Genomic DNA, 24,561 nt, shown 5'->3' with positions numbered 1-24,561 from the left:
CTGCCGCTGGCATCTCAGCCCCCGGGTGGAGACAGAAGGGATCTCACTTGCACACGTATCTCTCGACAGTCCTCTCGCACTTTTTACAGGTCACGTAGCAGCACCAGTGGTACTTGCAGTGGCACCGCTCCACCACTTTGTCCATGTAGGGGTTGTAGCCTCTGCCGCAGCACATCAAGTCACAGCTGTCGCTCCCGTTGGAGGTCTTGTTGCATTGCCTGCAAGAAAGAATACGCAGTAAGCAAGTGCAAAACATAGAATGGTTTGTGCTGAAGGGAGCTTAAAGCTCATCCAGTTCCAACCCCTGCCACAGGCAGGGACACCTTCCACTAGAGCAGCTTGCTCCATGCCTTGAACACTGCCAGGGATGGAACATTCACAACTTACAGTGCCTCACCACTCTCACAGTAAAGAATTTCTTCCTTATATCGAACCTAAGTCTCCTCTGTTTAAGTTTGAACCCATCACCCCTTGTCCTATCGCTACAGTCCCTGATGAAGAGTCCCTGTCTGCATCCTTGTAGCCCCCTTCAGACACTGGAAGCTGCTCTGAGGTCTCCACGCAGCTTCTCTTCTCCAGGCTCAACAGCCCCAACTTTCTCAGCCTATCTTTATACAGGAGGTGCTCCAGCCCCTCATCATCCTCGTGGCCTCCAACAGCTCCATGTCCTTATGCTGAGGACACCAGAACTGCACACAGTGCTGCAAGTGGGGTCTCACGAGAGTAGAGGGGCAGGATCACCTCCTTCAACCTGCTGGTCACACTTCTTTCCCTGCAGGGCTTTCCAAAGCACTGCCTCGTGGTGGTGCTGGCATCTGACAGCTCTGCAAGGCACTGGGTGAAGCCAGCACGGTTGCATCTCAGCTGCAGCCAGCACATGGCAGGGGTGAGCACCCAGCCAAGCAGCCCTCGACACCTTCAAAGGAGGTGGGGAGAGCCCCAGGGCTCCACTCACATCACCAGCTCTGACACCCAAACTAACATTAAACTGTTCTGACTCTCAGTTCGGGCTCAGCAGCATTCAGGCTGCCTGTCAGGCAAGGCTCATGTACAGGCAGACAAGCAAATCATGATACCTCCACCAAATCAAAACCTCATAGTCCCTGCAATCTGCATCCCCAGGCAGGCTCCGAAGCTGTTTGAAAGAAGCTAGAAGGAGATGGCACCTCAAAACCCAAACCCCGGTGTTTGTCCAACACTACCTAACCTGCAAAGGATGGAGGAGAAACCCTGCAGGCACAGAGTATTTGCACAGGCTCCATGCCAACGATTCAGGGCTGGGAAAGCTCCCAAACAGGCTGTTACAGCCACTCTCCAGCCCTGACACTATCAGGGAAATCACAACCGATACTGGCAGGGCTGGACTCTGCACTTTCTCCCCTCAAAGTGTCTCCCAGGACGGTAGAGCAGCCGGGGAGCTGGCACTATAACACCCCCAGTGCTGACCCAGGAGCAGGCGGCACAGCGGCAGCACAGTGTAGGATGACAAGTCGCCAAGTATCACACAGACTTCCACTGCTTGTTTTGCTTCTGCTTTTAATTAAAGCCAGACTTGTCGGGAGAAGTTGGCCGTTGTGTCGGGTTGCCTCGCTTTGTTCACTTGCAAGTGGCTGGGTTGAGGGTTTCAGATGTAACTTGTGGATTGGGGATTCTCTTCCACTGGTCATGGATCCACAGCCATTCCCAGAACCAATCCGTTGCTCACTGATCCACGGTCAGTCTCAAAAACCAGCTATTTCTTTCTCCTAAGATATGCCAGGTTGGGTCATTTGGACCCAACTTGGCATATTTTGACCCAGTCTTACTCAGTTGCGTCATCTGGATCACACTTGACATGAAAGCCCATGTCAACCCATCCAACCCATTTTGGATGTAAAGAAGCATGTCCTAGAGATGCTGTTTCTCTATGGGCTCTAAAAACAGCCCAGGGTGGAAGTATTCTTGTTTGGTCAGGTCCTTGGCTGGACACTAGCACTGTAGGGTAACAGGTCTCACTATGCACCCAAGACCATGAGGCTGTGAAATTGATGGAGTCTTGAAACTACTGTGAGAAAGGTGGGATGGAGAGTGGAGCAATTGCTGACATAGAATCATAGAATGGTTTGGGTTGGAAAGAACCTTAAAGCTCATCCAGTTCCAACCCCCCTGCCACAGGCTGGGACACCTTCCACTAGAGCAGCTTGCTCCAAGCCCATTCAACCTGGCCTTGAACACTTCTAAGGATGGAGAAATCTTGTTCTTCATGGCTATTTGACCACAAACACTCTAAGGCTGGTTCTGGGGCAAAGAAAGGAGAGAGAAGCATGAGTTGAGCACTCCATTAATAGAAGAAAACAAATCCATGAGATTTATAGGAATTCCTCATGAGGTAATGCTTTAGGAGAAGTTACGGGATTAATGAGGTGTTGAGATTGTGTCCTTGTTCTTCCTTTCTTTTCTCCTGACTCAGGCGGGCCTCCTGTTTGTTATTCCTGACTCGCATTCCTCTCCAGGTTCAGTGTTTAAGGGCCCTCCCCTTTTTGCTCCCCCTCTTTTAGGAGCTGTGTAAATATTTACCAACCTTTGAAAGCCTCTACCGAAGCCGAGGGCTGCAGCCACATGGAGCGTGTTTGCCGAATGCTGAACCAAAGGCGTTGTTACCGCCCCTGCGAGCCAGGGCCCCTCCGCCAGGAAACCTCCAAATGACTCCTCATAAATGTATTAGTAAATGCATTAAATATTCGGAGCAAAGGTTCAAATATAGGCCTGTTGACATTAGGAGAGGGGAGGGTATTTGACATCCTTACTCAGCTTTACTGGTGGATGGAAAGGTGGATCCCCGGCTGTTCACCTAAGGAGGATGGGGAGTCTGCAGAGGTGTGGTGATGGATGTGCAGTGCATCCGTGCCACCTCCTGCTGACAGCTCAATAAAATGGCCAAGAAAAGGACTAGATTGAAGCACCTCCCGCATGAAGATAGGTTGAGAAAGTTGGGGCTGTTCAGCCTGGAGAAGAGAAGCTGCGTGGAGACCTCAGAGCAGCTTCCAGTGTCTGAAGGGGCCTACAAGGATGCTGGAGAGGGACTCTTCATTAGGGACTGTAGTGACAGGACAAGGGGTAACGGGTTCAAACTGAAACAGGGGAAGTTCAGATTGGATCTAAGGAAGAAATTCTTTACTGTGAGGGTGGTGAGGCACTGGAATGGGTTGCCCAGGGAGGTTGTGAATGCTCCATCCCTGGCAATGTTCAAGGCCAGGTTGGACAGAGCCTTGGGTGCCATGGTTTAGTGTGAGGTGTCCCTGCCCATGGCAGGGGGGTTGGAACTGGATGATCTTAAGGTCCTTTCCAACCCAAACTATTCTATGATTCTATGGGTCCATTCTGACTCCAGTTCATCACTGAGGACATTCATTGCTCAAATGTACAAAGCACCCAACAGTCAAATTTACCCTATTCAAAGAGCAAAATTCTTCTACCTGCTCTGTTGGGACCTGGGAATCTCCCTTTCCCTGCACCCACTCCTGTAGTCTGTAGAAAATGAGTGGATCTACTATGAGATATTCCTCTCCGTAGATGTCCCCATCCTACCCAGCCTGAAATACAAAGGAAAAAACCCCAAATCTTATTTAAAAATCCACAATCTTCCGTCAGTTCTGGATAAAAGAACAGGGACATTCTGGATGGACGGGTTGAATAGCCAAAACAAAGCTTTTGACCACATTCTGAACCTAAATGAGCTTCTAGAAGACTTTCCCTGCAATGCCACTCACCAGAGGTTGTGTTTTCTATTCTAAAGTATAGGCCTGGATGAATTATCTTTATTTTTTCTTTAAACAAGCTGAAACAGAGTTACTTTCTCAGCTGTATCTATACGTACAAAAAGCAAGTGTGAGAAGACAAAGGAGCCCAAAGACCAGAGTTTATCCACAGAAGCTGCCCTTGAGCATCTGCTTTCAGAGCCCGCGGCTGCGATCTCACCAAGCTCCCCGCTGATGGGTTAAGTTCAATCTCATTTGTTTTGGTCTCTGTCCAGCACGATTCCAGCAACTCAGAGAAATGCCCTCCTCCTGAGCCCCAGAGAGAAAACACGAAGGCAGGCGATTGCATCTTAACACAACACCGTAACCTCTAGAAGCACTTGGAAGACCGGTGAAAAATGATGCTGCAGGCTTAACCCCAGCCAAGGTCCTGGCTCAGGAACAGGCTTTCACATTGTCACAGTGCGTTTTCCTTCTTTATGTAAGAAGGGAGGAGGTCAGCCCTGCTGACTGGACAAATCCCACTCAATACGCCCGTCCAAAATCAACCCCTTCCAGCCCTCATTTGGAGAAACATCATAGAGCATCATCATGGGGTGGCTCCTCAGCAGAGGTGGTGAAGGACATCACAGCACTTCTAAGAGTCTTTCTGCAGATGAAGAAGCTAATCTGTCTCATAGTTACCTCCTGGGGGATTTTCATTTTAAAAGCTATGGGGAGATCATAGAATCCCAGACTGGTTTGGGTTGGAAGGGACCTTAAAGCTCATCCAGTTCCAACCTCCTACCATGAGCAGGGACACCTTCCACTAGAGCAGGTTGCTCCAAGCCCCCTCCAGCCTGTCCTTGGACACTGCCAGGGATGGGGCAGCCACACTTAGTTTTGCTGGGGATGTCAGTTCACTTCTGCCCCTCCAGCAGACATAAGAATAGATGTTTTGGTTGCCCATCTGGCATCTGAGGGCCACACTGAGACCAAGTCTGTAATGTTTCATCCAAAGTAATGGGCCAGATGTCCACTGGGACCTCATCCCATTAGTCCTATTGCTAAGTGGAAGCTGCTTTTATATATATATATATATATATATATATGTATATATATATGTATATCTAAAACTCATTCTGGGTCACAACAACTGTGTGCCTGGCCCAATACATCTCCCAATGGCTGTGGGACATGTTTTTCAGGGAGGAAAACACAAATCCAGCCACTTTCCGTAGTCCTTTTCCTCATACATCACCAGCACCTGGGCTGTTACATTAAGGATGATTGAAGATATATTCCTGCCTAGACATCTCAGTATCCCCTTGTGGACATCTTGGCCGTGGGCTTGTTTCATCCCTTTCTGACCTCAGGGAAACCATCTGCCTCCATGAACTCCAGCAGCCACAAGTCCCAAAAGACAGTACTGGTGTGTAAAGAAGCAATTCACTTTCTCTCTTTTAAATCAGATTCCTATTCATTCCTTTGGTGCCCCTTGCTCTGATAATGCCAAGTCTTACAGCAGTATATAGAAGAAAGAAAGAGAAAAATAACTCAAATGCCCCTGGAGATGTGTAGCACAATGGACAATGCTAAAAATACATCAAAGTGTACAGCTTTACAGAAGATTTTGAGGGCAGAAACCTGACTACGTTTAAATTGCTTTCTCATCCACAAGGAATGACTAGAGGCTGATGCTGAACAACTGTGCCAAAGAGAGTTATCAATAGTACATGTCAGCGAGGAGATGTCGAGGGAGATCCTGGAACCAGCCTGTATTTTCATTAATGAGGAGTAGAGAATGAGCTTAAAAACTTGAGGATAAGGCTGGGGCAAAAGGAGCTGAGAGCATGGATTAAAATGCAAAGTAAGCAGCACAGTCTGAGAAAGATACAGATAAATGTGGGAGTGTTCCCAAGGAGAACCAGAGGAGAAGCTGAGAAAGAGGAGAAGGACAAAGGAACTGATGCAGGGAAGTTTGTAAGATGCATCTTCACATCTATAAAAGATCATTGCAAAAAGCAGAGGGAATAAATGTTCTTTATGTGCTGAGGAAAGAAGACAAGAAAAGAGTTTGAATTCAGATTATGATTAGTTTGAATTCAGATCAAGAAAAACATAACTCTGAGGATAATAAAACCCTAAACCAGGTTGTTTTGGGAAACTTTTACACCAGAGTACACAAATATTTTCAGTAACTAGGTAATCTCAGTTCAGTCTTGCTCCTAAATAAGATCAGGCTTTGTGGAAAGACATTCCTAACCCTGATATTCCTGAACTCTAACACTGGTTTGATGCAGGGGGATTAAACACATTTAGGAGAGCTGGCTGCAATATTTTTATTCCCTGCCCACTGTAATTTTACTGTGTGAAATTACTCTTTCCACTGCTAAATTTGTGATTCACAAATCTGTTCAGCACACTTTATGGTCAAATCCAGGTCTCTCAAAATAGGAAGGATTCAGACTTCCCTAGGGATTAACTAGAAAAAGCCCCCAGAAACACAGCTGGCCCAAATACTGAAATGGGCACTGGTTATGAGCACATTGCCTTGGCAATCCCAGGCACAGCTACAGGTTGGGCAGAGAAGAGATTCAGAGCAGCCCTGCAGAGAAGGACTTGGGGGTGTTGGTCGATGAGAAAATGAACATGAGCCGGCTGCAGTGTGCGCTCGCAGCCCAGAAAGCAACCGTATCCTGGGCTGCATCAAGAGGAGCGTGACCAGCAGGTCGAAGGAGGTGATCCTGCCCCTCTGCTCTGCTCTCGGGAGACCTCACTTGGAGCATTGTGTGCAGTTCTGGTGTCCTCAACATAGAAAGGACATGGAGCTGTTGGAACAAGTCCAGAGGAGGCCACGAGGATGATCAGGGGCTGGAGCAGCTCCTGTATGGAGCCAGGCTGAGAAAGTTGGGGCTGTTGAGCCTGGAGAAGAGAAGCTGCGTGGAGACCTCAGAGCAGCTTCCAGTGTCTAAGGGGGCTACAAAGATGCTGGGGATGGACTCTTCATCAGGGACTGCAGTGACAGGACAAGGGGTGATGGGTTCAGGCTGAAACAGGGGAAGTTCAGGTTGGAGATAAGGAAGAAATTCTTTACTGTGAGGGTGGTGAGGCACTGGAATGGGTTGCCCAGGGAAGTTGTGAATGCTCCATCCTTGGCGGTGTTCAAGGCCAGGTTGGACAGAGCCTTGGGTGCCATGGTTTAGTGTGAGGTGTCCCTGCCCATGGCAGGGGGTTGGAACTGGATGATCTTAAGGTCCTTTCCAACCCTAACTATTCTATGATTCTATGAAATAGCACTGCAGGTGGGAGGAACAGAATGCTGCCTATTTCTGACTTCTCTGCAGTTTAACTTCTAGGACACTCACAGAAGAGCTATTTGCTGTTCGTTATTCATCATTTGTTGGATCCCATGAAAAAAAGGTGGCACACATGGAAACAGCTCCCGAAAAGACTAGATCGTCACACACATTATGAGCTACTCAAAGGCAAAGTCCATCGTATCACTTCTTGTGCCCTTACTGAGGGACAGAAACTGAAAGAGGCTGTAACAAAAACCAAACACCAAATGCTGTTGTCTACCCATAACTACCACTCTGTCACCTAAATATGAGTGCTTCTGCTAAGAAATTCCATTACCTGTGCAATGCAAAGCTTATCTTTGAGGTGGCAGTGAACAAGCGGAAGCAAGGGCTGCCACTGAACACTGAAAACCAATGTTCTCTGCAGCATCTGACCAGCCCCACTGTTGGGACCACCAAGATGCCAAAGAGGTAACCATCAGCCACGAAGTCTTTACAGTCATCATCAAGCGCCAGTTGCATGCTCATGTGTGCTCCTATACAAGAAAATATACCAGCCTAAGACAGCTTGGGAGGCACTTCAGACTAATAATGCTGCAGAAAAGGATGAATACATAAGCAAGGAGCAAGCACCAAAGAGCAGCCAGATCCGTTGCCAGAATGAATCACCTAAGGAGCGGTGGCTAACCAGCCCAGATGAGCTGCAGCACGAGGTTGCAGCCCCATTTCTGCAATGTAAGAGAGCTCCTTCCCATCTTCAGCAGGGAGGAAACAGCATTCACTTGGCTCCAAGGCTGCTCTGGGAAAGATCAGCAATAAGCAGCTTGGTTATCTCTGCAAGGCTTTTGCATGCATGGCAGAATTTCCCTTGCCTTGGATCCCTTAAGGGACCTTAAACAGCCTTTGAAATGGGATACATTGCACCCAACTGATAAAGAAGGTTAATACTTTTGCTTCTTTTCTCACACAGGAGATCTCAAGTTTATAATCTGCTATTATTTAGGGCAATAAATTATTATTTATCATTTACCCAAAGCCAGCAGCAAAATTTCCAGGCAGGAGAAACTGAACTACTTTGTTAAAAGATGAATTATAGGGAGCTTCTATCAAAGAAAGCTCTGAAATGGGAACATCAACCTTTTCCCAGTGATTAATTTGTTGTATGGAAATCTGTGCAATCCACTTGCAGCTCTGCAGATCAGCTCCTTCAGGTTTTAATCCAGACCATCCTTTCTTTAGCTGGGAAACTGTGATGGTGGCACACAAGCACATGGAGTTTGGCCGGAGTCGATGAGGGCTGCGGTTGCAAAAAGCCTGTTTGCAGGAGCCTTGGACAGCGGTTGCAAAACTCAGCTCCTTAATCAGATTTTGAGCACTTCAAAGAGGCTTCAAATCTCAGGTTTGGGCCCAGCTCCCTGACTTTGGAATCTGGATGCACCCTAAATGCTTGGGGGCATGCGGGTTTCCAAACCACTTCTGATTTCAACTGACTAAGAAAGGCAAAGGTATCTCAGAAAACATTTCAGGCTTGCTCCAAAGAAGACTTTGAAATCCTTTCAGCAAAGAGCTCTGAGAGGCTCCTGAGCCACCAAGTGAACCTTTTCCGAGTGGATTTTCATGTGATCCCACTACAAGGTAACTCAATTCCCTTTCCTGCCTGAAAAACACACAAGTCCGCATAATGCAAGGGATAATTACAGAGATGGAAGCCACCAATTCGGTTATCCCTTCCACCCACCTGCCAGTGCAGGATTGTTCCCTACAGTATACACTGAAACGCAATATGTCCGAGGTGTTGCAACTCAGCCATCAATCGCTGTCTTCCTTCCAGCGTGCTTTGAGCAAGCACCAGACCTGGGGGAAAGGGTGGAGGGAAAGGGCTTTTTCTCTGTATGATGCAAAACCATCCATTTTTGAGGACAAGAAACAAAAACCTGGAGAGGGGCTTGGGACAAGGGCCTGTAGGGCCAGGCCAAGGGGAATGGCTTGAACCTGCCCGAGGGGAGACTGAGATGAGCTCTTAGGCAGAAGCTCTTCCCTGTGAGGGTGCTGAGGCGCTGGCCCAGGGTGCCCAGAGAAGCTGTGGCTGCCCCATCCCTGGCAGTGTTCAAGGCCAGGTTGGACACAGGGGCTTGGAGCAAGCTGCTCCAGTGGAAGGGGTCCCTGCCCGTGGCAGGGGTTGGAACTGGATGAACTTTAAGGTCCCTTCCAACCCAAACAATTATATGATGACCGAGGTCATTAATGGTGTCTCCTCCTCTCTGCACCCCACTGAAGGCAGAAAGTGGGGCTGGAAAGATGCTGGAGATGCCCAAACTGAGGTCTCTTGGACCGTGGTGATCAGGGTGTGCTCTGTAACACCCAGTGAGCTGACCCCTGCACCCACGCTCATGGCCAGAATAAGGCCAAAGAGGGAATAGGCAGGTGGCAGAAGAAGAGAGAAAAGGAACTGAGGAACCACTACTAAAAATCCCTTTTTGATTGCATTTGCCATAAAAGACCTTAACAATTAGCCTAGTAAGAAGCAGCAGGATCTCCCCCCAGAAGAAATTAATGTGCACAAGGATAAAGTGTTAAAATGCCTCTGGGGCTTTACCTATAAAATAAAAAGCTGCTTGGGTTATTTCCATGCGAGTGTTTTACTTAGCAGAGTAAGCACGAACCACATTTTCCCCTGCCCTCTCTAACAGCATCCCTTTTGTGTTCCTTCTTCCTCATCCCTGTCATTAGGCGCTATCTGCAGCCCCACGGCTGTCTGGAACAGAGCCACTGCGTTTAAAATACATTTAGATGTCATCTTCATGAGAGAATAATTGTGAAGGGAAAAAGGCATCCATGGGAGGAGAAGGTTAGGGAATCATAGGATGGCTTGGGTTGGAAGGGCCCTTAAAGCTCATCTAGTTCCAACCCCCGTGCAATGAGCAGGGATACCTTCCACCAGACCATATTGCTCAGAGCCACATCCAGCCAGATCCCTTCCTTCTCCCTGCTCCCCTCAGAAAGCACGGACCGATCCACAAACACATTGTGTGCATTTTACACTTATTTCCTCTGCTATTTCAATGCAGAAAGAGGGATGCTATGGCTTGTGTCAAGTCAGAGGCACCAGGCATCTTCTCAAGAGCCTGCAGATGGACTGTGATGAAAATGAGTGTAATTACACACGACCTTAAAACTTGGCCTGAGAGATGCCTGCAGCTCAGCACGGGACTATCTCGCCCTCCTCCCCTCCCACAGCCATCATCATTTTGAACATCAGGAGCATTTCTTGACAGGTTCCTTTTGAAAGCCATCCCCTCCTGCCTTAATATCTCGGGCCTCTAAATCCTCACTCAATCTCACTTCCTTTGGACCCTCGCCTGGCAGGCTCACAATCACTGCTGTCGCCCAGCTCAGGATAAACGGATGCCTGCAATACACATTTTCCTATCCTCAGAAGGGAAAAGAAAACAACACATCAGTCAAGAACTTGACATAGTTTTCATCCTTAGCTGGGATAAAAAGGCAGAAATCTGCGGTAAAATGAAATTAGATGAAGAAGCAGCCATGCCTCTCCCTTGAAAGGATTTCAGCTCATGGAAAGTGTTTAGCTTGGCAAATCCGGAATGGCTTCGGTTTGTTTTTGACACAGTCTGTTGATTTCACACAATTCCTATAAAATTAATTTCCCAATGTCCTCCGCAGTTCTTTTCATTGCAAAGCACACAACAAAGAGGCCTTTTTCGAGACACAAATTTGTCAAAATCCATACAAATCTACAAAAACACAGCTTCCACTCAAATTACATTTTCCCTCAGAAACCCCAGTTTGAACACACATATTTTCCCTACAGTCCTCAGTGACTCATAAACATCTTCACTTGCTAATCACTGCTCCACCACTGGGCTGGCAATGAGCATCAGCCTGGTGTTCCCATCACAAAGCTGCCAGACGAGTGCTGCTGTAGAGCAGTCAAGCCAGTGGTTTTCAAGCATACAAAGCTAAAACTGGCCCAAAACATTAGACAAAAGAAAGGAAACACTTGTCTCACTCAACTGTCTTCATCTCCTGATCAGTTCCAGCAGTTAAATGGTGTTATATTGTCTACGGAGTTGCAGTTCCAGATTGAATGGCCATTGCCAAAAGGATAGCTTATAAAATCCCCCCACTAAATACTTTGTATGAATCGAAGATATCCAAAGAGTATCTTTTCTGCATTTGGGTCATTTACTTCATTTTCATTACAGCAAAGCCTTCCATCCACTGAACCAAAGCAGTGCAATTACCACTATATCCAACAGGAGTTAAAATGAAAACACCCCACAAAAGGGCAGGCACACGCTCCTTGCAACTGGACTGTCCAAGTCTCTACCATAAAGTAACACTAAGAGCAAAGATGAATTATGAGAACTACATAAAGAAAGCCTAGCCAGCAGACAGCAACTAATGAGACATCTTGAAAACACAGCTATTTGGCTGTCAAAGGGTCTGCTGCCCACCTAGAGATGCTCAGACTGCTGAAACATGGAAATGGTTTGTCTTGGGTGGAATTAAACAGATCATGGAAGAGACAAGCATGTCTGCTGCCTGTGAAAGGGGGCAGGACCATACCCAGTGGAGGCTGGGTAGGATGACCTTAAATCACTAATATTAATGAGATGAAGACATTCCTCTGCAGGGACATAAGAAACACAAACACACCTGGATTTTTTAAATGCAATGGAAAAAAAAATCCCTAAAAAACAACCTTTGTAGTTATCAGGGCTTTTCTAATGCTGCCAAAGAGTGCTGGTCATCATGGAGTCAACGCTTGCCTACTTAGAGGAGCCTTACAGTAGAGTAACAGCTCCTCACATCAGCAATGACTGCAGGAAATGACTTGGAGAGTATCAACACAGCATAAAGCATCTGCTTGATCATTATAAGCTGCTGTGGAGGTGTGGGGGATTTCAAAAAGTATCTTGTGCCTGCCTGTATAACGCAAGGGGTTGCAGCCCTTTTCTTAACCGCAGCCATCACTTAGGTATCTATAGACCACACCATGTGTTAGCGTTACCCTTGACCTGCACGCATACGGATATTTGCCTCTCATCCATACATGTTCCCCTCTTCCCCTTCCCTCTTTGGGGCTCCGAGCACCGTCAGCACCCACTGCAGAAACCCTCACCTGTCCTGGGTCCCGTGCGACCCCACTTTTTCATTCTTCATGCAGAAATCGGGCGAGCTCTGCAGGTAAATCAGCTCTGTCTCTTTAACCGGCCTGATATCAATATCCTTTGGCACGAGGTATTTGCGTGTGCCCATGGGCCGGTGAACGACCTTGGTGGCTGATAAATACTTGTTTTTGAGGTCCAATGCAATGTCTCGCAGCTCTTGAAGGCCTTTCCAACAGGTCTTGATAGAGCATGACCCAGAAACTCCATGGCACTTACATTTCATTTCAAGAGAGGCTTTCAAGACCTGCAAAAAGGAATGCAGGAGTTAGGAAATGCCCTTCTCTTACCTCCAAACATCTCACAAGCTTGCTAAAGAAAGCACTTTCTTAGTAGGGCGTGCTATAGCAAAGGAATGCTGCTCTGATTTGTGCACAGTCACTCTAGAGTAGCTCCTGTGCAAAGAGAATGAGATACCAAACAGCTCCTTGGTGATCGCTATCATAGGATCACGGAATAGCTTGGGTTATCTCAATACTGCTTTCACCAAGGTACTTTTGCAGCCAGCAGACAGAAAAGTGTTTTGCATTTTGATCAGATATCTACAAAAGGGCTGCATTTGCTCCCCTCTAAATTCCTAAGGAGCTGGAAATCAAAGCAATCCGTTAAATAGACCATTAACATCCATGTCTGCCCTCAGCAGCTCTTTGGGCAAAAGATGTCAAGGCGCTGATGAATTCAGGGCATTCTCAGCCTGCCTTTCTCCTGGCTGTGGGGCCAGAAGAGCCTTTTACTTTGGTTCTGCACTAGTTTAATTGCGGCGGGACACTGCTAAGAAGGGCTGCATCCAGCAACCATGGCAATGCTATGTCCCAAACGAAGATTTTCCCATTGAAATTAAAATGAAAGCTTAAAACATTATGAAAAATAAATCAGATAGAGTGGGAATGGTAGAGTAAAACACCCAGAGGAGGCAGGTTTGGCATGGTTGTGCTCTGCAAAGGTGAGTTCAGCCTGTAGCTACACAGGAAGCTGCCAATGAGCTTAACATGCTCCAAGGTTTATCCTCTCCAGTGCCCTGGAAAGGTCCAAGCTGTGTGGTAGGACCAGCCTCGGGAACCACAGTGCATCCCCAGAGATGGGTGCAGGGCTCAGCTTTACAACCCCCTACCCATTTCTCCACTGTGTGGAGGGCTGAGATAGGGATTTACACCTCGGTGCACACCAAGCACTGCACATGGTAAGCATTATCCCTCCGCTGGATGCAAGCTGTTAAAAGCGGCTTCTGCCAGATATGGGAATAATCACTAGCAAAGCAGTTTGGAAAGGAAGACACCTCCCTCCTGGCTGCAGGGGATGGCTGGGAGGGAGGCAGCTGCTGCTGGATGCATCTGGCAGATGATAATCCTCCACGCTTACACAGCACTTTGCCTGTGCAACGCCCTTGGCAGAGCACGACGGGACCCATCCCCAGCACACCTCCTGGGGTATAAGCAAGCCAGAGCCATCCTTGGCTGTGGAGAGGGTGGCAATGAAACATTACACCCATGGTTCTATATTATAGGGCTGATAATAGCATTCAGGACCTCCTGAGTCCCAGTGTGGGTTATAGCACCACGGTTTCCAGCAGGCCAAAGGAGTTCAGAGCAATGTGGGAGAAGCCTGCTCCTTTGCTAGCTGATAGAGACACTGAACCTCACAGAGCGACCGACCACTACGGATGATTGTACAATTACAATAACTCTCGTGGATTTGTTACCTGTCTCCCTACTTCACTGTTGTGCAGATGCATCAGTTTATTGGCTTGTGATCCTGATTTTTTCATCTTCATGGGAGCATCTGAAAATTTGGACCCCATGATAAGACCATAGTTGAGGTTGTCTGCACATCCTCCCCATCGATACCCAGGTCCAGGTGTCTCACCTGGGATGGGACCACAGGAACAGCCAGGGAGGTCCCCGGTGGTGCAGGCTCTGGCAATGGTGTGGCTGATGGCAGCAGCAGAAAGGGCATACACAAATGCTGACTCCCTTGTGCCTGGAAGAGACAAGAACAAGCTCAGTCTCCTGGGACAGCTTTAAGTCCCTCAAAAAGAGACTCACACAATCTGTGCCCCACAAAGTAGCAAACACACCAAGTCACTGCAGCTGAAACCTCCCATGGCATCATTAGCTTGAAGCATCACCTAAGTGAGCTCTTCAACATCAGGCAACATCCCAACAGGACAAGGAGGCACATACAACTTGTCTGCCATCATGTGATCTACTCCTGGAGCCCCTCTATGAACTCTTCTGCCTCCTTTTGCCGCTGTGATGGATGCTGCTTGCTAGCAGGTCATGAAGCAAGCATGAAGCTAGCATGGGAGGCCACAAAGCTGCAGCATGAGCATGCAAGGATGCTCTGACCCATGAGATCTGACTGTGCAGCCTGCTGCTTGACAAGCCTGCATGCTCTTAGCAGCAGCTCCATGACTGTAAGCAAGGGCACCATGACTCTTAATGAGATGAGCAGACCAGGAAGGGGACATGCTTTATGGAAGACTTTGGACTGGAGACCACCTGGGCATGACTGGCCCCATAACAATGAACATGGTCTCAGAGAGCAGGACAACGAGGCTATGCAGTTGTTCAACATCCCCTTGGTAGCAAGACCCTCCCAGCCCCAGCACACATACACACACGCACTGGCTGACTCTACTCACTCATGTCCCCGGCTGACAGCAGTGCTGTTTACCTCTCTCTAAGTCCAGCAGGTAGTTAGGAGCCAGCTCAATGGAAGAGCAGTTCCACCTCATGTCCGAGAAGGTTTTACGGCAGGTCTTTATCACTTCCCGTGCCGCCTGGATGATGGTCTGCATCAGCTCCAGGTTGCTGCGGCACAGTTGTACCTGGGAAACCACCAAGCCCTCGAGCTGCTTGCAGTGCTGGGTTTGATTCAGGGCCAGAGCTGAAGGAGTCTTGGACAAGGCTCTGCGGAGGCAAACACATGCAAAAAGGCATTAAAACCTGCAAAAAATCCCAGTTAATCTGCAGGTCAATGTGAATTTCTCCATCACCTCCAGTCTAATGAACGCTTCTCCATCACCTCCAGTCTAGTGAACTACAAATGAAGTTCATCTGACTTCATTTTAGCTACCTGTAAATAGGTGTTTAGTTTAAGCTGGTGAGAAAGATAGGCAAGTCTGAAGAGTGATTTATCTCATCTAAAGTAGGTGTTTAAGGTAGGTGGGAAGAAACACCCGCTAGAAGTGCACGTTTCTCTCCATCATCTCGGAGAGCCTGGACAAAGCTCCTGGGGCACATGCCAAGTTGATTGAACGTGTAAATCCTTATGGGAAGGGTTTTTGCTGAAGAATGAAGAGGACAGACCCCCCAGCAGAGTGAAAAATGACCCATCATTCCCACGATAACAGAAAGCTGGATCTTCCAAGACTGTGGCATTCAGAGGGGGGAGGGAAAGTGAAGTTGCTGTTATCAGTGCTTTGCATTCAGCATCTGTCTCACTCACTCTCTGAGGATTATGCTGAATGTCATGTAATTAATTATGGAGAAAATCCCCTGCAAGGCCCAGGGAAAAGCCACCACGTTTGCAAAACAGATGCTTTCCCTTAGCATTAACGCCAAGGGCCTTCACCAAATCCATCACTGCTGTGTGTAGATAAGCCTGTTCCTGTAGGCTCCAAAAACGTAGTGCGGAAGCACGATGAGAGTTTGTGCAGGGAAAGCACATACTGAGGAGGGATCCACTAGCACCAGGGAAGAAACCAACAGCACCCCAAAGACCTCACTGGCTCTTATAGTGTGTAATTGCCAATGTTTCCAAGTGAAAAAGAAAACAGCAAATGCTGCCATGCATAGAATCATAAAATCACAGAATGGTTCGGGTTGGAAAGGACCTTAAGATCATCCAGTTCCAACCCCCTGCCATGGGCAGGGACACCTCACACTAAACCATGGCACCCAAGGCTCTGCCCAACCTGGCCTTGAACACTGCCAGGGATGGAGCATTTACCACTCGTGCTCTTGTTCCCCAAGCACCCACAGCGAGCAGCAGAAGCCTGGTGTGTAACTCTCTTTGTATCTTTATGACCTGCTTAGGGTAGTCATAAATGTTATTCATTCCCATAAAACAACTTTCTAGCTGGCTGCATCAGTAACTGGCATCTGATCCTGGCAACACAAGTGCCTTAACACATATTTCCTTCTCTCCTTGTTAAATGTGTTGCCTTTCAGTTTCATCCTAAGCCATCTTGGTTAGTTTGGCTTATTAGCAGACACATTTCTGGGTGCATTTCACTTTATTACTGTAACATCCACATCCTTCAGAAGTTAAATGAGATGGAAACGGAGCTAAAATTGAGCCCTAACCAAGACCGTGGGTATTAGCTCTGATCTCCGGTTTTCAGGAAAACACATCTATGTTCCACCAGCTCCCTCAAGCCTGGCTTGAACCAGCTGCTGTGTATGTTGGAGCTCTCTCTGGGCTGCACATAACTGCTAACCCCAACCATTATTCCAGCTGGGAAAACCTATGATCCTTGCTAGGGCTGACTAGGTCTGCACTGACAAATTCCCAGGTGGCTGGAGTTTGGCTTTGCTGGCACTAGATGATCAGGTACAAACTTGGAAGGGAAACCACCACTCTGCTAGCTATGCAAATATATACATCATGCATGCATTTAAAGAGGTCCATTAAATGTACAGCAAGCAGAAGTTTTGGCCAGTGAGTTTCAAGGGGAAGGGAAAGGGGAGTATTTAGTTGCCCTGTAGTTCATCTGAGTCCCTTGCCCACTGTTGCCCATGTGATGCTCCCTATCTGAAAAGGGGCACCTTCAGAAGGCAACTCATCCTGCCTTAGATGTGAACCAGTGCTGGACCTGAGCTCATGGAGATGAAACCTATTGGTGGCAATTTTGGATGCTCAGGTATCTCAGATGCATCATGCCCTTGAAGGTAGAGCCAGGAGTCTTTGGACAATGTGAATATCACCTAGCTACTAAACTCTATGGTTTGGACCTCACGGCAGTCCTTCAGGGTCCTCCTTCAGCCCATAGAAAGAAAAAGCCACATCTAGGGAGCAATTAGCTTGATGTGCTTTGAAGATCTACAATAGGATAACATCATGCCCTAGGAGTGCTCATTTCCGCACTATAAAGGAAACCCAGGCACTGAGCTCGGATGCAGACATCTGGATTGTATAAGCGCAGAGCTGGGTGAGATGCGTCCAACCCTTAGCACTTGGCACCAGCAACCTGTGAAAGCTTATCCCAGAAAGCCTATCAGCAACCCTCAGGAACGGGCTGAAACACAAATCAGGCAAGAGGCCAAAGCAGCTCGTCACCAGTAGAGTTAAAATGACAAACACTCCAGCACAGTGTGTCCCAGCAGCAAAAGAAGCAGGCAGGGTGAGGCCGCAAAATGAGAGAGCTTCATATTCTGAGCTTCAGGCACATGAGGAATGCTCTGAGAGATGCTGCACTACAGGGCACCAGCTCAGTTTTCTAATCAGAGGTACCAAGGGATGCTTTAGAGGCCTTAGGATGTTACCCCTAGGTCCTGCACCACATGTTCTTGTCCTGTATAGATGTCTTCAGCATCTTTAAAGGACCTGGAAGCCTACATTGAGGCACCTGCATCTCACCATTACAGGCAAGCTGGGAACAGCAGAAATAACCACTGGCAGGATGGAATGAGAGCTGAATACAGACTGAAACTCATCCCCATTGTGATAAAAGGGGATGTGGTACAACAAGATCATGTTATTATAGATGGCCTGAAATGATCACCATTACAGAAGCAAATACATAATGCAACAAGAAAGAAATTTGCTTCATGGAAGAGGGAAAATATCTGCCAGACAGTAAAGAGAGGAAGGACCATGGCCCCATTGAGGAGAGCTCACTAAATGGCAGCAGTGGCTTTTTCCCATTGAATGAACTGAGCTCCAGGGAACCCACCAAGAATAAAGATCCGAGAGGCAGAAAGGTGTTTTCCGAACATCTCCCAGGCCTGACCTTCATGCCTTTGCTTGTGAGAACCTATAATTGGAAACATCTCCAAGCGTCGGGAGGAAAAAGTAAAGGGTAATGGAGATGGAAAAGAAAACTCACAGTTACGGCAGTCGCTTGCCGAGCCTGAGAAGGGCATCAATAAATCACAGATCCGGAATGCAAGAGGCCTATTAGGTCATCTAGTCCGTGCCCTGACAGCACAGGTTTGCTCAGTCTCTGTCCTGCACTCAGAAATGTCTTCTCCACCCATTGCCGGTCCAAACCCTCCCAATGGAAAGGCACCAACCCTCCCCGCTCCCCACATTCTGGCAGCACCATGGAGGGATGCCCACTGCTCGCAAAGGATATCAATGGGGGACAAAGTCCGTTTGCGGGGCAGTGTAAAGGGCATCTTCCCCCAGAAAAGGCTTGTCCATGGTGGGATTTGGTGGTTTCTAGCCTATCTCTACCCAGTCTCCATTGACCACCATCAATGGGAGGGGAACTGGAGCCACCGATGGGGCACAGTCAGCCTGAATAAAGCAGCCCTCAAGGGCATAGTTTGCAGAATAGCCTTTAGTCCTCCATCTGGTGGCAAAAACCTGATAAACACCTCTATCTGGACTCACACTTTTACCTGCCACCACCCTATAAACGCTGGTTTTCACTGTTCCCTCTTCCTAATGTCATGCTCTCCTCCCTTGATTCTCCGGCCCCATCTTTCATTCTCCAGAAAGCTGAGGACACCGGAGGGGATGATTGGGCTTTTTTATACATACATATTTGACCCATCCCTTTAAATAAACAGGCCCCAAGCCAAACATCTCCTGCTTTATATATAGCATAGCAGAGCTTTCAACTGAAGTTATGGGTACTGACAGCAAACCATAAACATAATTACAGAGGAAACATGATGCATGGATGGATCATGACTTTCATTTACTCTTTTAATTATCTCAGGCAGTTAATAAATTCATTCCAAAATATGAATGCTTCACAGTGTTAGGTCCTTTGAGAGGTATGGGCCCATTCCTGCAGATCTGGGCTCTGTGAGGAGACTATTCATAGGAGCAGCATCTTGGGATAAGTACCATCAGAACTGAGCAGGTATCAGTAAAAGCCATACATTATTTGGTTTACTAAGGGCCACTGTGAGCAGGAAACTGCTCCTGGTCAAGCCAAAGGGAGGAAAAACTCCTTGAATTGAGCAGTGAAGCATTGATGCCCTTTAAAACACCCTTAAAGGGTGGAAGAATCTTCTCTCTTTCTGATGTGGGCTCTCTCTGGTGGGTATCTCGCTGTCCTCCCTTATGTGATGTGACCCAAGAAAGGCCTCACAGAAGGACTGTTAGTGAAACCATGAACTTCTGCTCCAAATTGTCCACTTTGTTTTCTGCAAAGGCACTGCTTTATGCCTATTCTTAAACAGCTTGATCTTGCAGAGATTTGGGTGGGAAAAGAAAGATTTAAGCGCAGTGAAGTGTGCGGTAAACTTTAATAAAGAGAGGCAGAGATTGAATTTGTGGGGTTTTTACATTCAATCTCAGCGAGGGATTTTAATCTGCAGAAGCCTCATTTTCCCAGGTTTTCAATTGGAAAAGCCTTGCATAACTTCTACAACAACCTTGTCCTGGTAATCAGAGGGAGCCCATGCTCCTGCTGCCCTGCCCTGCATCAGTTCTGGTCTTGGGACCAACAAGCGCTGGAAAAGCCACCACATCCCACTGGTTCTGCAAAGAGTTTTTAAACAGAACAGCAAGATTTATATAGAAAAAAGGAATAAAGGGGGGGGGGGGGGAACCAACCCAGAAGTAAAAGCTTCAAATAAGAGCTGCTTTCAGACACGGTGCCAAATCCAGCGCTGGCAGCAGCGGGCACAGGGCTGTTGACTTCCACCCAAGCTCGACTGAAGTGGATGCCAGCAGCGCGTTGGCTCCCCGAGCGCTGAGGAAGGCCATGGAGCTTTGTCAAGTTTTCCCGAGCGAAGAGCAAACTTCAAAGCCGTTGTGTCCCCCCCCCTTTCCCTCGCTCCCTGTCCTGCACTCCTTTCACAGCAGCTCATCTAGCAGCCCCTTTGCCAGGCAGACGGGCTCCTCGCAGGCGCCCGTGCCCCCATGTCCCAGCTCCCCCCCTTCCTTGGTTAAAGGAGAGAAGCAGACTGTTCTGGGAAGCACAAACCCTTTCCATTCCCCCCCCCACTCCTTGCTTTCTGCTGCCTGCAGAGGCTGGGGAGCTGGGGGACATCCTGGGTTCACCAAAGAGCTCCTGAAGGGCAGTGATTTAACCATGTGCAGCAAAGCTGGGCTGGCTCCAGAGGGCATGGGGTATGTCCAGGGCACCACAACAGGGGCTTCTCTCGAAGTGGCCAAGCTCCATGCATAAATGATGGGGTTCTTAATGCCACCACTTGCTGTTGTGGGCTGATCCCGAAAGCCTCACAACCACTTGCTGCATTGGGCTTCTTTACAACCAGTATTGTAGTGAAGGTGGATGACACTCAATACAGAGGGACAGTCCAACCTGTGTCCTGAACAGAGGAGATGCCAACCCCTAAGGAGACAGAAGTGTCTCTAAAACTGCTTGGTGCCTGGACATCCCAACATCTGCAGACCCGCGGTGTGCGCATCTGGCTGCAGCTCCCTCTAGTGCTCATCTGGTTTTCAGCTCTACCCAAAAACGTTGCTTCAGCAACCTGCTTGGCCAAACCCAAGCCCCCCTAGGAAAGCTAAAGAGGGTGCAAAGGGGGGTGGATAGTGTGATAAGAGTCCCTACAGGCATTGCCACTAAGACATCTGCCATTGAAACCGATGGCTGCCTCGCCTCCCCATGCAAAACAAGCCTTGAGGACCACAAAGTGATGCAACAGAGCCCTGCTCTAGGATGGAAAAGTGACTGCAGGATGCAGCATGCATAAAGAAGACTTAGGGTCTTATATGCATTGAATTGAAAGGCTGCCTCTCCATGGCTGCCCTGATCCTGCAAAGATCTGTCCATTCTCCATTAGTTCCCTGGATTTCAGATGGAAGAAGCCAAAATGCAATCTCTCCAGCAGCAAGAGCAGGTTTATGAGCTGCTGACCATCCATGCACCACACTGGATGCTCAGCAGTGCATCTGTGGCAAGGAAGGGCAGAGTGGTGATTTACAACCATGGGGATCCAGACCACAGAACTCATAAAACTAAGCCAACTAAAACAAAACAAATAACTCCCTTTTAGCTTCTCCCTGCTTCTACTAATTTATGGGGGGTAATTGCGTTACAGGGAAGCACTAAACAGCTGAAGAGGGTGTTTTTCTTCGCCCTGCAATTACATCACACCCTGCATCAAAATTGGATTTCCTATCGCCTCTCATATCAGTCACTCCCTCTTCCCCAGGCTGGCAAAACCCACCCCCTTATCTTCCCCCTTCCCTCCCAAACCCTCTTTGAAGCTCTCCCTGGCACCGTGCCTACAACAACATCGCAGCGGGCAGACCGCTGAGACAAGCCTAAGACCGAAAACATCTCGCAGCACTTTCCTCCCTCTTCATCCCGTCCCTTTCCCCCACCCCCCTTCTCCATCCACAAGCATTGGAAGCGGCAAGGTTTGATTGTGCAGCACCCAGCATGTGAGTCCAGGGCTGTGATTGCAGCTCTGAGGTATTGCTTGGTATTCAGTAGCATCAATCTCTGTTCCATAAGAGTTTACCCATGGGGTTTCCAAGGATGGTACCCTAGCCCCCGTGGCGGCAGGCAACAGAGAGTGATGGGGAGGAGGGGAAAATTGGCCCATGTTTCCATAGAAAAATAAGGGTGGAGAAGTGAGGAAAAACAGCAAATGAAAGCAAAAAGAAAACCTATAATTCAGTGAGATCCCAACTGGCAGCATCCCAGTGGTGAAGTGCCCTGGGACAGGGAGTGCAGGTCCCTGCCAGGCTTTAAACAGGTGTGAGGGGAGCACATCTGGATGCAGTTCGTGCTTCAAATGCCACTTTAATCCTGGCTTTCATCTTCCCCACTCGCCCTGCGATAGGGGGGATATGTCTGCTGGGAAGGGGAGGAGCGGCAACTGCAGCGTCTTTCCTCCAACCGCTTCTCCCCCCATCCCCAAAAGCAACTCTTGCACTTAACCACTTACCAGCCAAAAAGCTGCTTTTGCCAACAAAGTAACGGGGACCTTGTGCTGCCTTTCAGCCTGTTTTCATGTCTGTGGCTTGTCACAGTGCTATCAGCTTCCCTCTGAAACTCATCCCCCTTTGGGGAAACCCAGGCTCTTTGCTCAGGATTTAGCATCTTCCTTATGTGGGATCCTAATGGCAAGTGTTTGAGAGAGCCCCTCCACTCACTATGGGTCTGTACGTAAGTGCCCTGAGGAACCAGGGTGCCACAAACCAGCTTGATTTCTGTGCTGCATAGAAATAAAGCTTCTGAGTGAGTCCAGGCTCTGCCAGCTCATGGGCATGGTGATAAATGCCTTGCAGAGAGGAGATGCCCTCCCTGTGCAAGGTGCTGGATATATATATATCTATCTCATACTTTATATATATGCAGAGCTGAGAGCCTTAATACTTGAGGAAGCTGACAGAAAGAAATAGCTGGGCTGTGTAATTTAGCCATGGTCACTGCTACAAGGTGCAAAGCTAAGACAGTGAAGAGCAAATCAGATCCTGACTCTCCTCTACTTCCAAGGTGGTCCTTAGAGGATGGAGACAGCAAATGAAAGATGCTCCATCCTTGGCGGTGTTCAAGGCCAGGCTGGATGAGGCCTTGGGTGCCATGGTTTAGTGTGAGGTGTCCCTGCCCATGGCAGGGGGGTTGGAACTGGATGATCTTAAGGTCCTTTCCAACCCTAACTATTCTATGATTCTATGCCCTAAAGTAGGCTGCCTATTCCTCCCCCCAGCCATGTGCATTTAAACACTCTACAGAGGGATTCACCCTGCTTCTCTTTACACATATAACTGTGGTCTCGAGCAGCTCCCTGCATCTCTTCACAGTTGTGCTGGGTGTTGCTCTTTGAAGAGGATGAATTGCCACCTGGAAGGTCACCTCTCCCCTGACTGCATGCAGGGCATTGAAAACACTGGCTCCAACAAGACATTTTAATTTGCAGATATCCAGGTTTAAGAGAGCCTTTATAAAAGGTGACTCCAGGAGAGCCTCAAATGGCAATGACTGGAGCAGTGAAATGGGAATGAGAGGTAGCACAGGGCCAGTGTCATAACGAGAACAAATCAGGGACCTCTCATTCCAGTTTCTCCACCTAACCCAAAGATCTTCACCTCAACAAGCTATACCCTCCATAGCAAACTCTTCCTGTCATCACATTTAACTGGGCTTTTTCTTCTACGGAAGATGCTCATTTAGGGCTAGCCCACATCCCCTTCTTTATTCTGTGCACAGCTTCAAACCCGAGTAGAAAAGACAGATCACTCATCGAAGACATGAAACCAGATGGGTGCTGGAGGGGCTTGCTTGTTTGTTTTGCAGCAAGCAACTAATTGATTGCTTGCTTAAGCAAAGAAATGAGATAGTGATGTTTTCACTTTGTTTGCAGTGACATTACCTCCGAGGAAACTCAATCCAGACTTGACCACACTCCCTGGTATTTCTTCACCCTCCTTCCTCCCCCCTGCCTCGTTTTTAACACCCTTCATGAAATCCAAAGGTTAAAAGGTCCACAAAAAGCCCCATGTTATCTGTCAAGCATCCCCTGTGGTTGGAGATTGGTGGCATTATCTTAGCAGCCGTCCCTATTGCTCTCATCTCCTACTCAGCACGACCAGCGGTCCCGGTGGGAGAGTTTCCCAGCGTGGTAGGAGCTAATGCTAGAAACTTCATGAAGTGGCTCATGTGAGCACTCAAGTGTGTGTTTTTCCTTGGGTATCAATGAGGAGAAGATAAAAAGAGAGCCTAAATCATGCATATTTTGGAAAGAAGATGGAGACGTAATGTTAGCACAAGCCCCTAGTACGCACACACTTGAAATCAATGAATGCCTGGGGAGACGCAGCGCTCGCTGCTCTTTAAACAGCTTCACAGCGTGCCTCAAATAGCAAAAACTGGGCAGGAGAACAGCAATGCCTACAAAGGCTTTAAAAACACAGAGATAGGCAGGTACTTACATCCATTTTATCCCATAGCAAAGCCCCGTCTGCAGAATCAAGGACAGAAAACCAGCTAAGAAAAATCGCGGATTCGGCTTCATTTTCTCCACTGGATGATGGAAATCGGCTTCTCCAAAGGGAAAAGAATAACACAAAAAAGGGGTTTTCCTGATTTTCTGCACAACGTATTTCCCTTCAGTTTGAGTGTTGCTCGTCCTTGGAGATTGAACAACCTGAAAGGAGACAGAAAGAGCACGAGCCACGGTTAGCTCCGAGGCTGAGCGAGCCGTCGCGAGAGAGAGCTCTTATTATCCCAATTGCAAAGGAGTGGTTTAT

At 48.1% G+C, this 24,561-nt stretch overlaps 1 protein-coding gene across 1 annotated transcript; it reads right to left on the bottom strand.

Moving 5' to 3' along the window:
* Positions 1-43: 43 nt before the first annotated feature.
* Positions 44-24,326, bottom strand: WNT11 (Wnt family member 11; the record flags this gene model as incomplete). Its single annotated transcript, XM_080612455.1, has 5 exons — positions 44-218; positions 12,165-12,457; positions 13,910-14,187; positions 14,884-15,119; positions 24,244-24,326. 5 exons carry the CDS (start codon positions 24,324-24,326, stop codon positions 44-46), a joined length of 1,065 nt encoding a protein of 354 aa, XP_080468581.1.
* Positions 24,327-24,561: the final 235 nt, after the last annotated feature.

The sequence above is a fragment of the Psittacula echo genome (assembly GCF_963264785.1).
Source record: "Psittacula echo genome assembly, chromosome: 3".
NCBI lineage: Eukaryota > Metazoa > Chordata > Aves > Psittaciformes > Psittacidae > Psittacula > Psittacula echo.
The sequence above is the reverse complement of the archived record's forward strand: the minus strand, read 5'-3'. Positions and strand labels throughout refer to the sequence as shown.